The 13,972-nt window shown below is 35.7% G+C and overlaps 1 protein-coding gene across 1 annotated transcript; it reads right to left on the minus strand.

The window, feature by feature from the left end:
• Nucleotides 1-3,521: 3,521 nt before the first annotated feature.
• On the minus strand, nucleotides 3,522-13,471 carry LOC125682051 (uncharacterized). The gene is made up of 2 exons (XM_048922433.2): nucleotides 13,285-13,471; nucleotides 3,522-5,147 (listed from the first exon to the last, which is right to left on the minus strand). The coding sequence occupies exon 2, from the start codon at nucleotides 5,145-5,147 to the stop codon at nucleotides 4,665-4,667; it is 483 nt and encodes a 160-aa protein (XP_048778390.2). The 5' UTR covers nucleotides 13,285-13,471; the 3' UTR covers nucleotides 3,522-4,664.
• Nucleotides 13,472-13,972: the final 501 nt, after the last annotated feature.

A 13,972-nucleotide genomic window follows, 5' to 3' on the forward strand; every position in this document is an offset into this window, starting at 1 on the left:
CCTAGATAACCTTCAGTGCTAATTTGAAAACGTTAAAGATTGCAATTCCCGCCATCTATAGAGGCTGCCATGATGTGGAACTCTTTTGTATTCAAGACCACAAAAATCAATAATTTTTACGTCACACCGTCTGTTCCGGTTTTGTTGAGATTCTAAGATCATCAAAGATATGCATGTGGTAGGTTTTACAAATAAATTGTGTGATGCCTTGTTGTAAAGCAGTTAATTACACAAATGCGAAGGGTGTGAAAAAAAGGTGTTTTTTTTTTCGAAATTCCTGACCCAACTAAGTCATCTGAAAAGAAAAGACAATGTAAACTCATTCTCTCACCAGAGGGCGCGCTACGCAAGCTTCACTTTGTTGTGGAGCGTAGCGTAACGCCTTCTGGTGAAAGATTGATGTAAACTATGGATCCATCATTTGCGTAATGACAAGTTGAGGTTCGAGACATTTGTATGAAGAAAAGTGTACCGTCTGCCTGGTCTGCGACTCGACTTAACGTCTTCTTTTCTTTATTTCTTCTTGCGAAAGAATGGGCTATACGGCTCCAAACATAAGTGTTCGTGACTTGTCATATTTACAGTGCTGCAGTCATAAATTAAACCTCAATGGCCGCTCTCTTAGCGGCGGGTAATTTAAAATATATGATAGATTAATATTAATTTGATTGTCAAGCAAGGACTGTCATCTACGATATAAGTAAGTAGTACTCTATTCATAAAAGCAACAATGTGGTTAGGGTTGTCTTTCCCTTTAAACAAGATACAATCAATCAATCGATTCGATCTTCCTCTGTAAACTCGAAATAAAAGACACCACAGATTCTCCACATCTGCTTCGTACTTAGATATTTTATAGAGGATAGATATTGATGGCAAGCTGGCAACTCAACTTTAGCATAAACGGGGTAATTTCAGCTTCTCCATCGCCAACTTCCCATATTTATATAACCATATTCCATTATCACCTACATATGGTGTTTATATCTCTCAACTGATTCGATACGCAAAAGCTTCTTCTGCGTATGGTCAGTTTTTAAAACGAGACAGAGAATTTGAAGTTACAGGGATTTCAACAGTATCGTTTCGCAACAGTCAGCATTTCGCAAATTGTGTGGTCGTTATAACGATAGTTTGTCAATGCAACCTATCAGAGGGTCAACTGCTGTCTGACGTGTTACATACCGATTATTAGACTGTCCTTGACACATTAATTCTTACTTACTACATTTACCTGATCAAGTTATAGGGCTCACTTCGGGATGCTTACTCCTCCTAGGCACCTGATCCCACCTCTGGTGTATCCAGGGTTCGTGTCTGCCCAATTCTCTATTTTGTATTGCTTATAGGAGTTATGAGATTGATCACTGTTCGTTATCTTCACCTTTCATTCATCGTTGATTAATTTGCTACAATTGAAAAAAAATCATAACTCCTATAAGTAATACAAACTTAAGAGTAGAGGAAACACGGACCCTAGACACACCAGAGGAGGAGTAAACATTCCCTGTTCACCGGTCACGTGGGAGGAGTAAGCATCCCCTGTTCACCGGTCACGTAGCATGCTTTGTCTTACCGCTCCTCTACTCGAACACAATGAGGTTGTCACTGAAAACACATTGATCTTTCGTAAACCCATTCTTTTTCAATCGTTCAATGGGTTAAATGCTGTCTAACGTGTTTCATACCGATTGTTAGGCCGTTCTTGGCACATTGATTTTGACTACAGATTCTTCCGTTTACCTGATCAAGCTATAGAGCTCACAACGATGGATGTGACCGGTCGACAGGGAATGCTTAGTCTTCCTAGGCACCCGATCCCACCTCTGATGTGTCCAGGGTCCGTGTTCCCCCTACTCACTTATAGGAGTTCTAAGATTGATTACTGTTCGTTATTTTCACTTTTTTCATGTACGATTAAATGGGTATTTGTAAGGATGCGCTCTTGAGGGAGTTAGCTCCTCAGCTTTTGAGCACAACTGCCCAGGATGTTGTAACTGTATATAATGGTTCAATATACTTATAAAACTATTCTATTGGTCCAAATATGTTATATATTTATATTTACTATTTAAATGTATCCAACTGAAAATGTTTATGTCGATTCAATTTGGAAAGCACTACAAGCGTCGAAAAGATTCTTTGGGCCAAAGATCTAAACCTACACAATTTGACAGTTTTTGTTTTATCGTGAATAAATATACCCCTAGGTGTGTATTTCAAATTTGTAATTTGTGATTTATGTAGTAGATACTTTGAACTAGTTCAAATGGTGTGAATTCGTTAATTTGGTTGCTGTTTTTGTAAACAGAACACCGATTCTTACAAACAACTATATTGTTTCACCAGAAATTTTGTATGAAAATCAGCATTTTGGCCCATAATTCAATTTTTTTAAATATCTATAACCCCTATTTAGTTCCATCTAAAATTTTAAGGCAATACTTTGTAATTTAAGTGCAATTTAAAAAATTGATAATACTTTCAATATGTTCTGTTGAACTCTCAAATTCCATATTACTTCCGATCAACTGGGATTAAAACTTTTAATGCCCCCGCCACAAAGTGGTCGGGACATATAATTTTACCCTTGTCCGTCCTTCTGTCCTTCCCTCCTTCCGCGACACCCAGGTTTCCGTACTTTGTTTCTAACGCTTTGAGATAGATTGAATTGATTTTTTGTGTACAGCTGTATATTGATGATTTACAGATCGAGTTTCAGTTATTTTCCAATTCGTTGACTTTTGATGGAGTTGTGCCCCTTTAAGGTAGAAATATTATCAACGCCTTGAGACATTGAACTGAGTTTTTGTATGCATGTGTATATTGATGAGTTACAGATCGAGGTTGAGTTTTGTTCAGGTTCGTTAATCTGAATACCCTATGCAATGCTGTAATTCGATGGATTTCCTACATTTGACTTTACTGACATTCGCGTCCTACCGACACATCTAGTTTATAACTACATTTGTATATTATTTGAAGACATAAGTGCGTATTCATTTGATGTAATGATTGATTTGTGTTGCTTATGATGTGTTGACACAAAACAAACAACTCTAGTTGATGTGAATAAATCGTGTGCAAATTCTAAATGCAAAAGGACCAAGTTTAATACACTATAGCTCAATTCCAAGCATTATAAACCCAGCTTTTCTTTTTGATTTCATAATTTTCCTTCAGTGTAGAAACCAATGATATACAATACCACAAAACTCAGGTGCGAACCTCTTTAAAGACCAATATTAACCACGTTTTTCTGTAAATCTGATTTGCTGTTAATCTTTTCATTGAAAACGTATTTGTTTTGCCGAGGTGTGCAGATTATTGACACAAAAATACATTCCATCAAAGATGATGAATTTCATTTCATTTATTTTCCTACAACTGCATGCAAGATAAATTGACCAGCAGACGTCGATGATATCTAAATCAACTGAATGGTCATTGCGACTTGTTTACTTCGCTATTTCATAGTTTAATTTCTTGCGATAATGTTAACGACAAACAAACGTCATCACTATGGTAATCATTTTTTATTTCTAAGGTTGAATATATCAAACTCAAATATAGACTCGTTTAAGCATATACAGTTGTAGTTCCTACCCATTAAATGCACGTACTTGTGAAATGTCTGCTTAATTTTACCCAATATTTCTTGAATGACTGAATATCACCTTATTTTTGCTGCAGTTTTATTTTACCCTAGATGAAAAACCGTGAAATTAAATTACTGTAAACATAAACTGATTGTAACATTTATATAGAAAAAAAAAAGGGGATTGGTGAAATTAAATTGCTGTAAATATAACATGACTGTATCATTTTTATAGAAAGGAAATGAGAACCGTGAAATTAAATTACTGTAAACATAAACTGATTGTAACATTTATATAGAAAAAAATGAGAATCGTGAAATTAAATTGCTGTAAATATAACATGACTGTGTCATTTTTATAGAAAGAAAATGAGAACCGTGAAATTAAATTACTGTAAACATAAACTGATTGTAACATTTATATAGAAAAAAATGAGAATCGTGAAATTAAATTGCTGTAAATATAACATGACTAATATTAAACACGTGTTTCTTCGTCATGTGTATGTATCTTGCCAACCCGACTTGCTGTTTATGTTTTCATGTTTTGCTGAGATGGGCAGATTATTGACGCTAAATAAATTATAACAAAGATGATGAATTTCAGGTTTCTTTTACTGCAAAAACATATAAAACATAGAGAAAAATCTATTATGTGCGAAACTTCATTTGAAATTGGAATTCAATATAATTTGGTGTACGTTGAAGCTATGGTAAATAAGAAAAGAACTAATTGAGAACTCGCTGTAAAACATTTTACTGTACGTGTCAAAGTGTTTAACCAAGATACATAAATATGTGATACAAAGAATTCATATATTACATTTATTTTTCCCATATCTCATGCAATATAATATCTCTGCTAAAAACAAAATACGCAATTACACGCAAGTTCATGTTACTGTCAAAGGCTGCTAAACGACTTACAATAACGCATGACGTCTCTTTAATTTCAGGCATACCTGTCTTTGATTTCTAATCGAAAAACTTAACCTACGCTTTAATCATGGCAATCGCGCTGAATTGAAATGAAAGCTGGTTCATTATGCGGAGGTAAATACATATTTTAGTTAATATCTTCTTGCTTCACATGATTGATGTCCCGACCAAACCGCCCGCCGCCAAATGAGTAATCAAACCGTTTGCCAAACCGCCCACCACCTAGCCCATAATCATAATCCCAAGCTCCTTGACGTTTTTCCACTTCCTGTTCTGCGTCATCAAAATCAATGTCCCATCCACGATTACTCAGGTCTGTCTGTTTGTCCTCCAAAACTTTCTCTTCACCCAATGTCTCCATATTCACTGGGGCACCGAGAGCAAGAATGACACCGATTTCACCTCTTTGTTTCCTGGTGTCTGATCGTATTTGATCTTTGCTGCTCTCGGCTTGGCTCTGTTTTGTGTCTTGGATATCGTGTAGTTTACTGAAGAGTTTTGATAACTGTACAATGCTGTTTTGTGTTTGTGAGATTCCATTTGTGAATGCACACGATAGGCAGAGAACTAGCACTGAGGACGCTAACAGGTGCTCCAAAGAATTCTTCATCTGAAATGAGACAGTAATGAAAATGTAAAAAAGTTGGTTTAGTGAGAAAATCAGCCAATAGTGTCCATCCATAGCACACTAAAAGTATTCAGTATATATATGTAAAAGTATAATCGACAGGATAAGATAAATAAGGTTGGCAGGGGATGTTTACTCCTCCTAGGCACCTGATCCCACCTCTGGTATATCCAGGGGTCCGTTTTTGCCCAATAAACTTAATTATGCTTTCTTTATAGGAGTTGTGAGATTGATCACTGTTATCTATCTATCTATCTATTTATCTATACCATTAGTTGTCAAGGGGTGATGATTAGATGAGCTCCTCTGATATCATTTGATAGATTCAGTATGAATTCAGGGATATGGTCAATAGTTTTGTCACGTTACATTTCTCATAACCTATTACATATACTTTGAAAAGAAAATTGATTTATTTTCCATTATTGATGGAGTGGTGGCTAGTTTTGACATGCGCTAAGTATTGCCATTTTCACAATACTAGCCAAGTGTTCGAACTCGCACGAGTCTTTTGCTCAAATGAACTTTCGAATTCTGCGTCAATTTCAATTCAGCGTCGATTTCAGCCGTAACTTTGCATTCATTTTAAAAGGTAGTCATTGGCAAATCATCACAATGCTCCCAGTAATTGGATTTTTATTGCACTATCGTCGTCAAACGTTTAAGTGTTAATGATCGAATCTTCACTTTATTTAACATTCTCTCACCAGAGGGCGCTTTAGACAAGCTTCCCTTACTGTACGCGAATCTTGTGTAACGCGCCGTCTGGTGAGAGAATGGATATTCAATAGTTGAACATATACACAAGCCAGGTATACTGCCAATAGACCACATATACTGAAGTGTCTGAAATATCTGTATTATTTTTACAGCCGTTATAGTAAGGGGAAAGGTTGAATGCAATATCAAATTGGTAAATTTCATTCATTTCCCGCAGACTCCATGTGTTCCAGGTGAAAACACGTAAACATAATATTCCTTATGTAAGGGAAAATGTATTTACAAAGACATTTTGCAAAACTTAAGTAGCAAATCGCAGTATTAGAGACAGCACCCGGAGTCTTTTATTAATTCAAGTGAATTGATTACCTTGACAATTTGATCTTACAAACAATATGGGTCAAACTTTTGTGATGGAGACTTTCTGCTAAAGCGTTTGCTTCGTAATCAGGAGGTCATGTATTCGAAACAACACCCCCCCCCCCCCATGTACCCTGGCCACGTTTCACCTAAGACGTAAAACTTTGTCTAGGCCAATGATGGTAGACAAAGCAGTCAAGTAGAACATTCTTCAGCTCTATTTTTAAAGACATTTTATCATAAGTTACAATATATATGAATTGATTATTTAGCGTTCTTGAAAATGATATAATATCTGTTGATTGAGTCAAGAGGAGGTTGGTGTGTTGGACTCCAAGTTCAGACTGTTTGTAATTCGGTCATTTTGCATTGTGCCAAGCTTAAGTTTATTGCGAGGATTCCGATTCTCGCAGTGATTGGAAATGACAAAACATTTAGAGATCTCGGGACAATTGTTGAATGATGATGTTCGCAGAGTGTACGGAGTAAAACCGGCGTGGCGCAATTTAGTTTTAATACTCTAACCTCCATTACACTCATAATGACGTCAGCGACAACGTAAGTCTCGTTCTGAGTAACGGGGTTGCAATAACAATCAAACTGTTCAGGATGAGAAGGCATCTGATCAGGATAGACCATCATTTGATTGATAAGACTATCACATAATCAACACATCACTCTAAATTGTCCTCGGAGGTCCAACAATTTTTTACGTCTGTTCCGGACAGAATCTTCATCATTGCATGCCATACCGTCATCACTACAAATCTCCGTCACGGCTTCCGAATACACGGTGCCAGAGTCATTACGTTTCTATATGCATTTCACAAACGTATTCGTTACCACCATAATTGAAGCTCAAAACATGTACAAAATTGGCATGTTCATAACCGGAAGCGCGATTAAGGTAACCAATCGGAGCTTAATTATATTTCATCAATGGAAATAGTCGATTAATTATATGCACGCTTTTAAGTTTTTCAATCAAACCATATTTTATTTCATAGAGAACTGGATTGGACAACAAGTTCTGCACAAATAAGCACTCTATATAACGTGAAGACATTTTAGAAAAATTACCAGAATCTACACAACAAACGGAGGCAGGATGCCTGCTCCCCCACCCCTTTCCACTGTTTTGACAACGTTCATTTTGCGTTATATTTACACAAAAAGTTAGTTGTATTCACATGCAGAGTAAGATATATCAAGTGACTGAACCCAAACATTTTATAGTAGTATTGAATGGTAAGAAATGTATGATGACTTAAACCCACGTGGTGAAGGACGCATTTAATATTTTTGAAGTTTGGACCCAAAGTTTTGTCTTACTTTTCTTTTTTTCTTTTTTTAATTTATCTTATTTATTTTTTCAAGAAATTTAGACCATTCATGATTGTGAAGTTAGCTTGCCCTTCGGTTGGCTATTTCGATTCCCTTTGTACAACGATGCTACATGCACGTGTCTGCAGGCCAATTAGCAATTCTAGTATAAAGTGGGAATGGAAGCAGGTCATATACTCTTAGACAATTTTTCCTCTCTTTTTCCTAAGTGGATTTTAAGAAATGTCCTAAAACCAGAGTCTTTTCCCCATTGTTTTGTGTGGGTGGAACATTTCGTGCGCTATCACTTGTAGCCACAGTTTAGAGTCTTTAGTTCATGTTACTAACCATTAGACGTGGGATGAGCGGTGGGTCCCTCCGATATATTTATAGACCTACATTAAATTCGTGAACTTCCAATGATTTTCCTGTCTTTTCACGGATTATCTACACCCTTATTTCTTTGACCTCCTGTAAGCATTACTTCCATCAAGGAGAAGATCGCATTAAGATGTACTAATTAAACGAAAACGGCCAACGCTGTCACTTGTCTCTCCATTATGTCCGAGCAATTACTCTTCGTGTATTCCCACCGTCCGCGTTGATCTCGCTTCGAATTTCAATATTGATGGCATCCGACTACTCGCTGGACCGAGAAATCAGTTGAAAAGTAGTTATTCTGACAAATCTTAAACAGCATGTAATTGTTTGATATAGAAAGAAACTGGGTTCCTGAAGGTCAAGCAAATATGCATATTATTATTTATATACGTGTATCTCTCTCTCTCTCTCTCTCTCTCTCTCTCTCTCTCTCTCTCTCTCTCACGCCTTCATCAAGAGACATATCACATACTATATACACAACACACTACATATAATATTGTACCAAGAAAAATAAACCGACAATATTGATAATCTACATCGTTTACAAAAATGACTAAATAAGGAATAAACAATCTCGGACTGTAAAGGTGTACTGGAATGTTAATTTACTGCTTCGTTACCAGCATATCTATTGCCTACTCAGTGCTTCTATCAATGTTTTACTGGCCTTGTATCTTTTTAGATCGTGCATATATATATATATATATATATATATATATATATATATATATATATATATATATATAGGTATGAAAATAAGTCGTTGGTCTGACCTCATTTCAGAAAACATCAAACTCGCAGTACAGATTTCTTTTAATGACAGATCTTAATAACAGCGCGGACTTATTTCTCTGCACGGACTTATTTCTCTGGCGGTTCATTTCGCAGCAGAAGATTTGTAGCTTTTGTTGTTCTAATAATTCTTCTAAATCACTTCTAATCGATTTCATTTTTCTCCCTTTTTTGGTATCCTTTGCAAATACCGTGAGCTTTATGTAGAATTAAAGTTCTGTTTATCTGAAAATGAAACTTAAGAAACGTATTGATTCTAGGCCCCTCAAAACAGAAAATGACGATAATGTATGGTTGTGGTTTGTGATCTTCAGGACAAATATACAGTTGCATCCGCCTTGGCTCCAAATTACTCCCTTGCACTACTCTTTGAAGACCTTGTTAATTGCAAGATACAATTTCCAAAAGGACCCGGACTTTGACATTGGCCATCGCCTGCTGTTGGGGACCAAACGCAAACTCCTAAACACGTCCCAATCACAGAGTAGAATTCTTCATTTCAAGTGAAAAAATAAATAATTGTAAACTTTGAAATGAAACAAAAGGTAACGCCTTCTACTTTACACTGCGGAGGAGGGGAGGTCACGTGTTCAGAGGTTATGCATCTCTAAAATGAGCGACAACGCAGTTTTCTACATTTATTTTGATAATTTTGGCGCGAATGAGAAAAGGACATCATTTAATATATCCAGGAGATTTTCAAAGATTTGACTATCATGGTCTAAACCGTGTCCAGTAATATTTTCCATTCAATGCTGGGAATTGAATCCACAATGCATTTATTTATTGAGTAACCCCGTGGTTCTTATGTTAGTATTTGCTATTTAGCTGTAAAGCTTCATAACATTAGTGAATTCATACTGGTATACTATTTATCATTATATGATAATGACAATAATATCCTTTATTTATACAAGATTGCACAATTAGTTTTACAAAATAGTTTACATTGTGGTCCAGTCTTTAACATATATATATAACTACCAATTACAAGTTTAATTATTTTTTGTTGTTGAACATGGAGGGTGGACGTAAACTGAACGCTTAAATAAAAAGGGGAAGGGGATCATTTAGTGAAATGTTACACAATAATCATACAGGTAAAAAAAAAACTGGTTTGTATGGGGGGAAACCGTTGGTACTCCATCAACCTGACAAGCGATGACGAAGACAATTTGTCGTTATCGAATTTGCTGCCCTTGCACCCTATTCAAATAACCAGGGGGCCGAACAACTCAACGGAACACGTTGGTAGAAGAGAAATTACCGCTATATTAATTGCCCCTATGAAGCCAAATTAATCTCTTAAACAAACTCAATTATGTCGTATTAGTTACAATAATCGATTCAAACAATGGTTTAATTTTACTCTCAGAATATGGAGGATGCGCACTTTTCATTTCGCAGGGGCCCCCAACATTCATGGAGGTATAACTAGAAGACCAACGTCATTTCAAAGACTGCAATAAAAAAAAAAAACGTGCCTGGATATATAGGGTTATAGCCTGTGTTAATACTCATCAACTCTCTTTCACGTTACAAAGAATTTTTTCATTAAACGACTATTCATTCATGTGCGATTACCTCTTTCATCAGACACTCGATATAAATGAGACTTTTACTTCTAAGGATGCTAATGTCAATGCACGAGGAAATATATATATATATATATATATATATATATATATATATATAGAATATGAAACAATATCTTACCCAACAACAATAAAAAAAAGCACCACAAAGTAGAAAATTCAATTCAGATTGGCATAAATCAACAGTGAGATACAAAACTGAAACAGCACATTTATCTTTAGATCTCTCTATTTACTTACACAAAAGTTCTAGATCGTACGATCCTCGTTAATAGAACCACATTTTATGTGCCGTCTTTTATCCTTTTTGATTCTCACTAGAATTGCCTAATGCGGATCCAGAAAATTATAGGGTGTGCGTTTTGCTACCTTAGATGTCAAATTTTCTGCTTGGAGAGGAGGCTTGCATCACCCAAAATAACTTGTTGGTCAAATTGTACGATCAAAATAGACATACAGTTTGTACCTATAACCTAAATATCAACCCCTTTATAGTCCGTAATTAACACTTACGGCAGACTGTCGACTCTATTACAATCTGTAATGTACCCTGACGTCAGACTATCGACTCTATAACAATCTGTAATGTACCCTGACGTCAGACTATCGACTCTATAACGCTATGTACCCTGACGCTTTTAGGATATCATTTGTAGCTGAATGGCGAGACAGATTAGACCCTGACTGTGGTTTAATTGGTGGGGGGGGGGGGGGTCATTTGCAGAATACTAACGGTACTGCATTGCTATTTTGAATTGTTTTTTCGTTTTCCTTGTGCTTTATGAATATTTCAGAAACAATATATCTTGTAGAAAAGCACTTAGATTCTCAAATCTGACCCGTAATGTTACTGTATATGCCCACCATTCCGATTTATAAATGCGTTTAGAAAATAAGTGAAATTTTGTCCAAGTGTATTTTGTGGTCCTAAATTTTCGCTCCCCTTTAAATATTCTTCCGGGCTTGATCCCCACTTCTAACAGGCCTGATTTCTTACTAGTCTGAATTCTTTCTACGGACCTGAGTTCTTTCTACGGGCCAGAATTCTTCATAAGGACCAGAATTCTTCTTACCAGCTTAAATTCCTACGGGCCTGAATTCTTCCTACGGATCTGAATACCTATCAGTTTGAATTCCTGAGTTCTGCCTAGGAGCCTGATTTCTTCCTACAGGCCTGATTTCTTTTACGGTTCTGAATTCTTCTTACCAGCCTAAGTGCGTTATACTTCGTGCACGTTTAAGTTCTCCTACAGCTTTTTTATCAACCGATTGATGAAATGGGATATGACTTTGATACGATATCGTTCATCTCATCATGCTATTTATGTATGAAAGTAATATCTCATTTCATCAATCAGTTGATAAAAAAAGCTGTATAGGAGAACTTAAAAATGTACTAATGCACACGAATTCTGATCTGTAGGGAGAATTTAGGCCCGTAGAGAGAAATCAGGCCCGTAGAGAGAATTAAGTGGCCCTTGTTACAAATATTCTTACGACTAAGATGGAAATTTCCTTTCTGCCTATCAATTAGGAACACACAGGGTCATTCATAAGCATGCAATTCAATTAATCATGGATACACTATGTTAGCGGCGGGATGGTGCAACACCCCCCCCCCCCTCCGTTTTAGTTGTAGAAAATTTCACCCCAAACGGCTATTTATCGCCTTTTGGGACTGTAATCCCCTTTCTGAACAAAATGAGTACCATTAATGGTATTTATTACAATCGCACACCCGTTCACAAATAAACTATACGACAGATTTATTCATTTACTGTAAAAGGGGTGAAAACTTTAGCAATCAAATCCCCACCATTACTGAATGATAATGCTTAAAAGTCAAACCAAATATAACCAAGCGAGACGCTTTATGCAGAGAATTTTTACAAAGCAAATCACTTTATTTTTTTTGGTTTCCAACAAAAAAGAGAGAATTAAAAGTAGTCACCGGAACAGATTTCAGATGCAATCTCAAATATCTGTCACATGTTTTTGAGCATTGGACGATTAATCGCTATCTTGAGCATCACTTCAGTGGTCCTACTTCTGTAGAAACGGCAGTGCTGCGTCAAAAGTGGACATAAAATCAGAAACTTATTTAATAACAATTGATGGAGAGCGAATCTACAGCAGAAACAGGCGGTATGACTTTGTTTAGTGTCCAAAAACGGGGATAGGAAGCGGAGGATCTATAGAAATTTTACATAATTTTAAAGTTTTTTGCTTGTTTGTTCATTAAAGTTAACCCCATCCTAGACACTGCCTTAGATTAGAAAGGCATTTTAGAGCTATAAAAATAGAAAATTTATTTTTAGACAATTTTGTTTTCTTCTCAAAGGTACACGCATTTCAAAAACAATACATGAAAAGATTATTGATGCGATGCTATCGTTTTCATATAACTTCATGAGTGTTTGATATGTCGAAACGAAAATTAACATTTACTTTTCCCATTTCACTTTGTTAATTTTTTCCGCTTTAAGATTTGATACAATGCATATGCTGTTACAAATTTTCTCATTGACGAGCATGAAAGTGTTAATAGAATTCTACAGGCAGCTTTTCAAAGAAAAAAATATTGGCAAAAATGCACATCATGATTTATTTATAAAAGGAAGGAAATTACCGAAACGCCGCGTCCGCTCTTTGATTTATTCTTCTAGATCCTTTTCAAGTAATTACAATGATTTCAAAATAGTAAAAATTTCAAAATCATCTAAAAAAATTATGCATGCTAGTAGTAAAGTAAATTCAAATTTCTTGCTTTCTTTAATTTCTTATTATTTGCAACAGGCTTCTTTCTTCTAGGATGAATGCATAAATGATTTAAAATGAAACAACGAAGTTTAGAATTCAAACTTGTTTTTCCATATGTAAAATTCGAACCTCTGAAAAAGAAGTTATTTTTAAAATCATCAGTTAAAACACAGAGGCACACTTACCTTTTAACTATCTACCTTCTGAGTATTGTTCTTTGGACTAAAGTTCTTTTATATACATAGACAACACCCAATTCTCACGCGCACATGCAGTTATTTTTCTTCAGAATCACTCCCACAGTAAACTATTTAGTTCGCACGACAATTCGGAAACTTATACGTCAACCGTTCGCGATTTTCGTTATCCATCGATCGTGTTTGAAGTGTACCAATGGGTTTAGCGTTAAAATTAGTTTGAATATTCAATTTTATCGCGCATTTAGTACCATCAATCATAGAAACAAATTGACGATTTTGTTGTTGAACATTATTACTAGCTGGGATTATCGTATCAAATGTTGTTCAACAAAGGAAAATATCCATGAATCTCTAAGATTTTGATAATTCATATCAAACGTGTCTTTTCTGTAGCGGTCTTAATTACCAACAATAAATAGTAAAAGATATAAAACCTTAGAACGTGCATGTCAGTAAAAAAAATATATCTGTGTTCAATTTTTTTCTTCTAATTAACAGAAATGATTATACTAGCACAATCAGTATACTTTGTACAAATGAATGCAAGGACAGAAAGGAAGCTCTCAAACAGACAATTTCTTGTGATTTTTCGGCACGATTTTACGTGTGTGTGTGTGTGTGTGTGTGTGTGTGTGTGTGTGTGTGTGTGTGTGTGTGTGTGTGTGTGTGTTCG

The sequence above is a fragment of the Ostrea edulis genome, chromosome 2 (genome assembly GCF_947568905.1).
Source record: "Ostrea edulis chromosome 2, xbOstEdul1.1, whole genome shotgun sequence".
NCBI classification, from domain to species: Eukaryota; Metazoa; Mollusca; class Bivalvia; order Ostreida; family Ostreidae; genus Ostrea; species Ostrea edulis.

Excerpts from the sequence above, each read along its gene's own strand:
- LOC125682051 (XM_048922433.2), bottom strand. The coding sequence starts at position 5,147 with ATGAAGAATTCTTTGGAGCACCTGTTAGCGTCCTCAGTGCTAGTTCTC.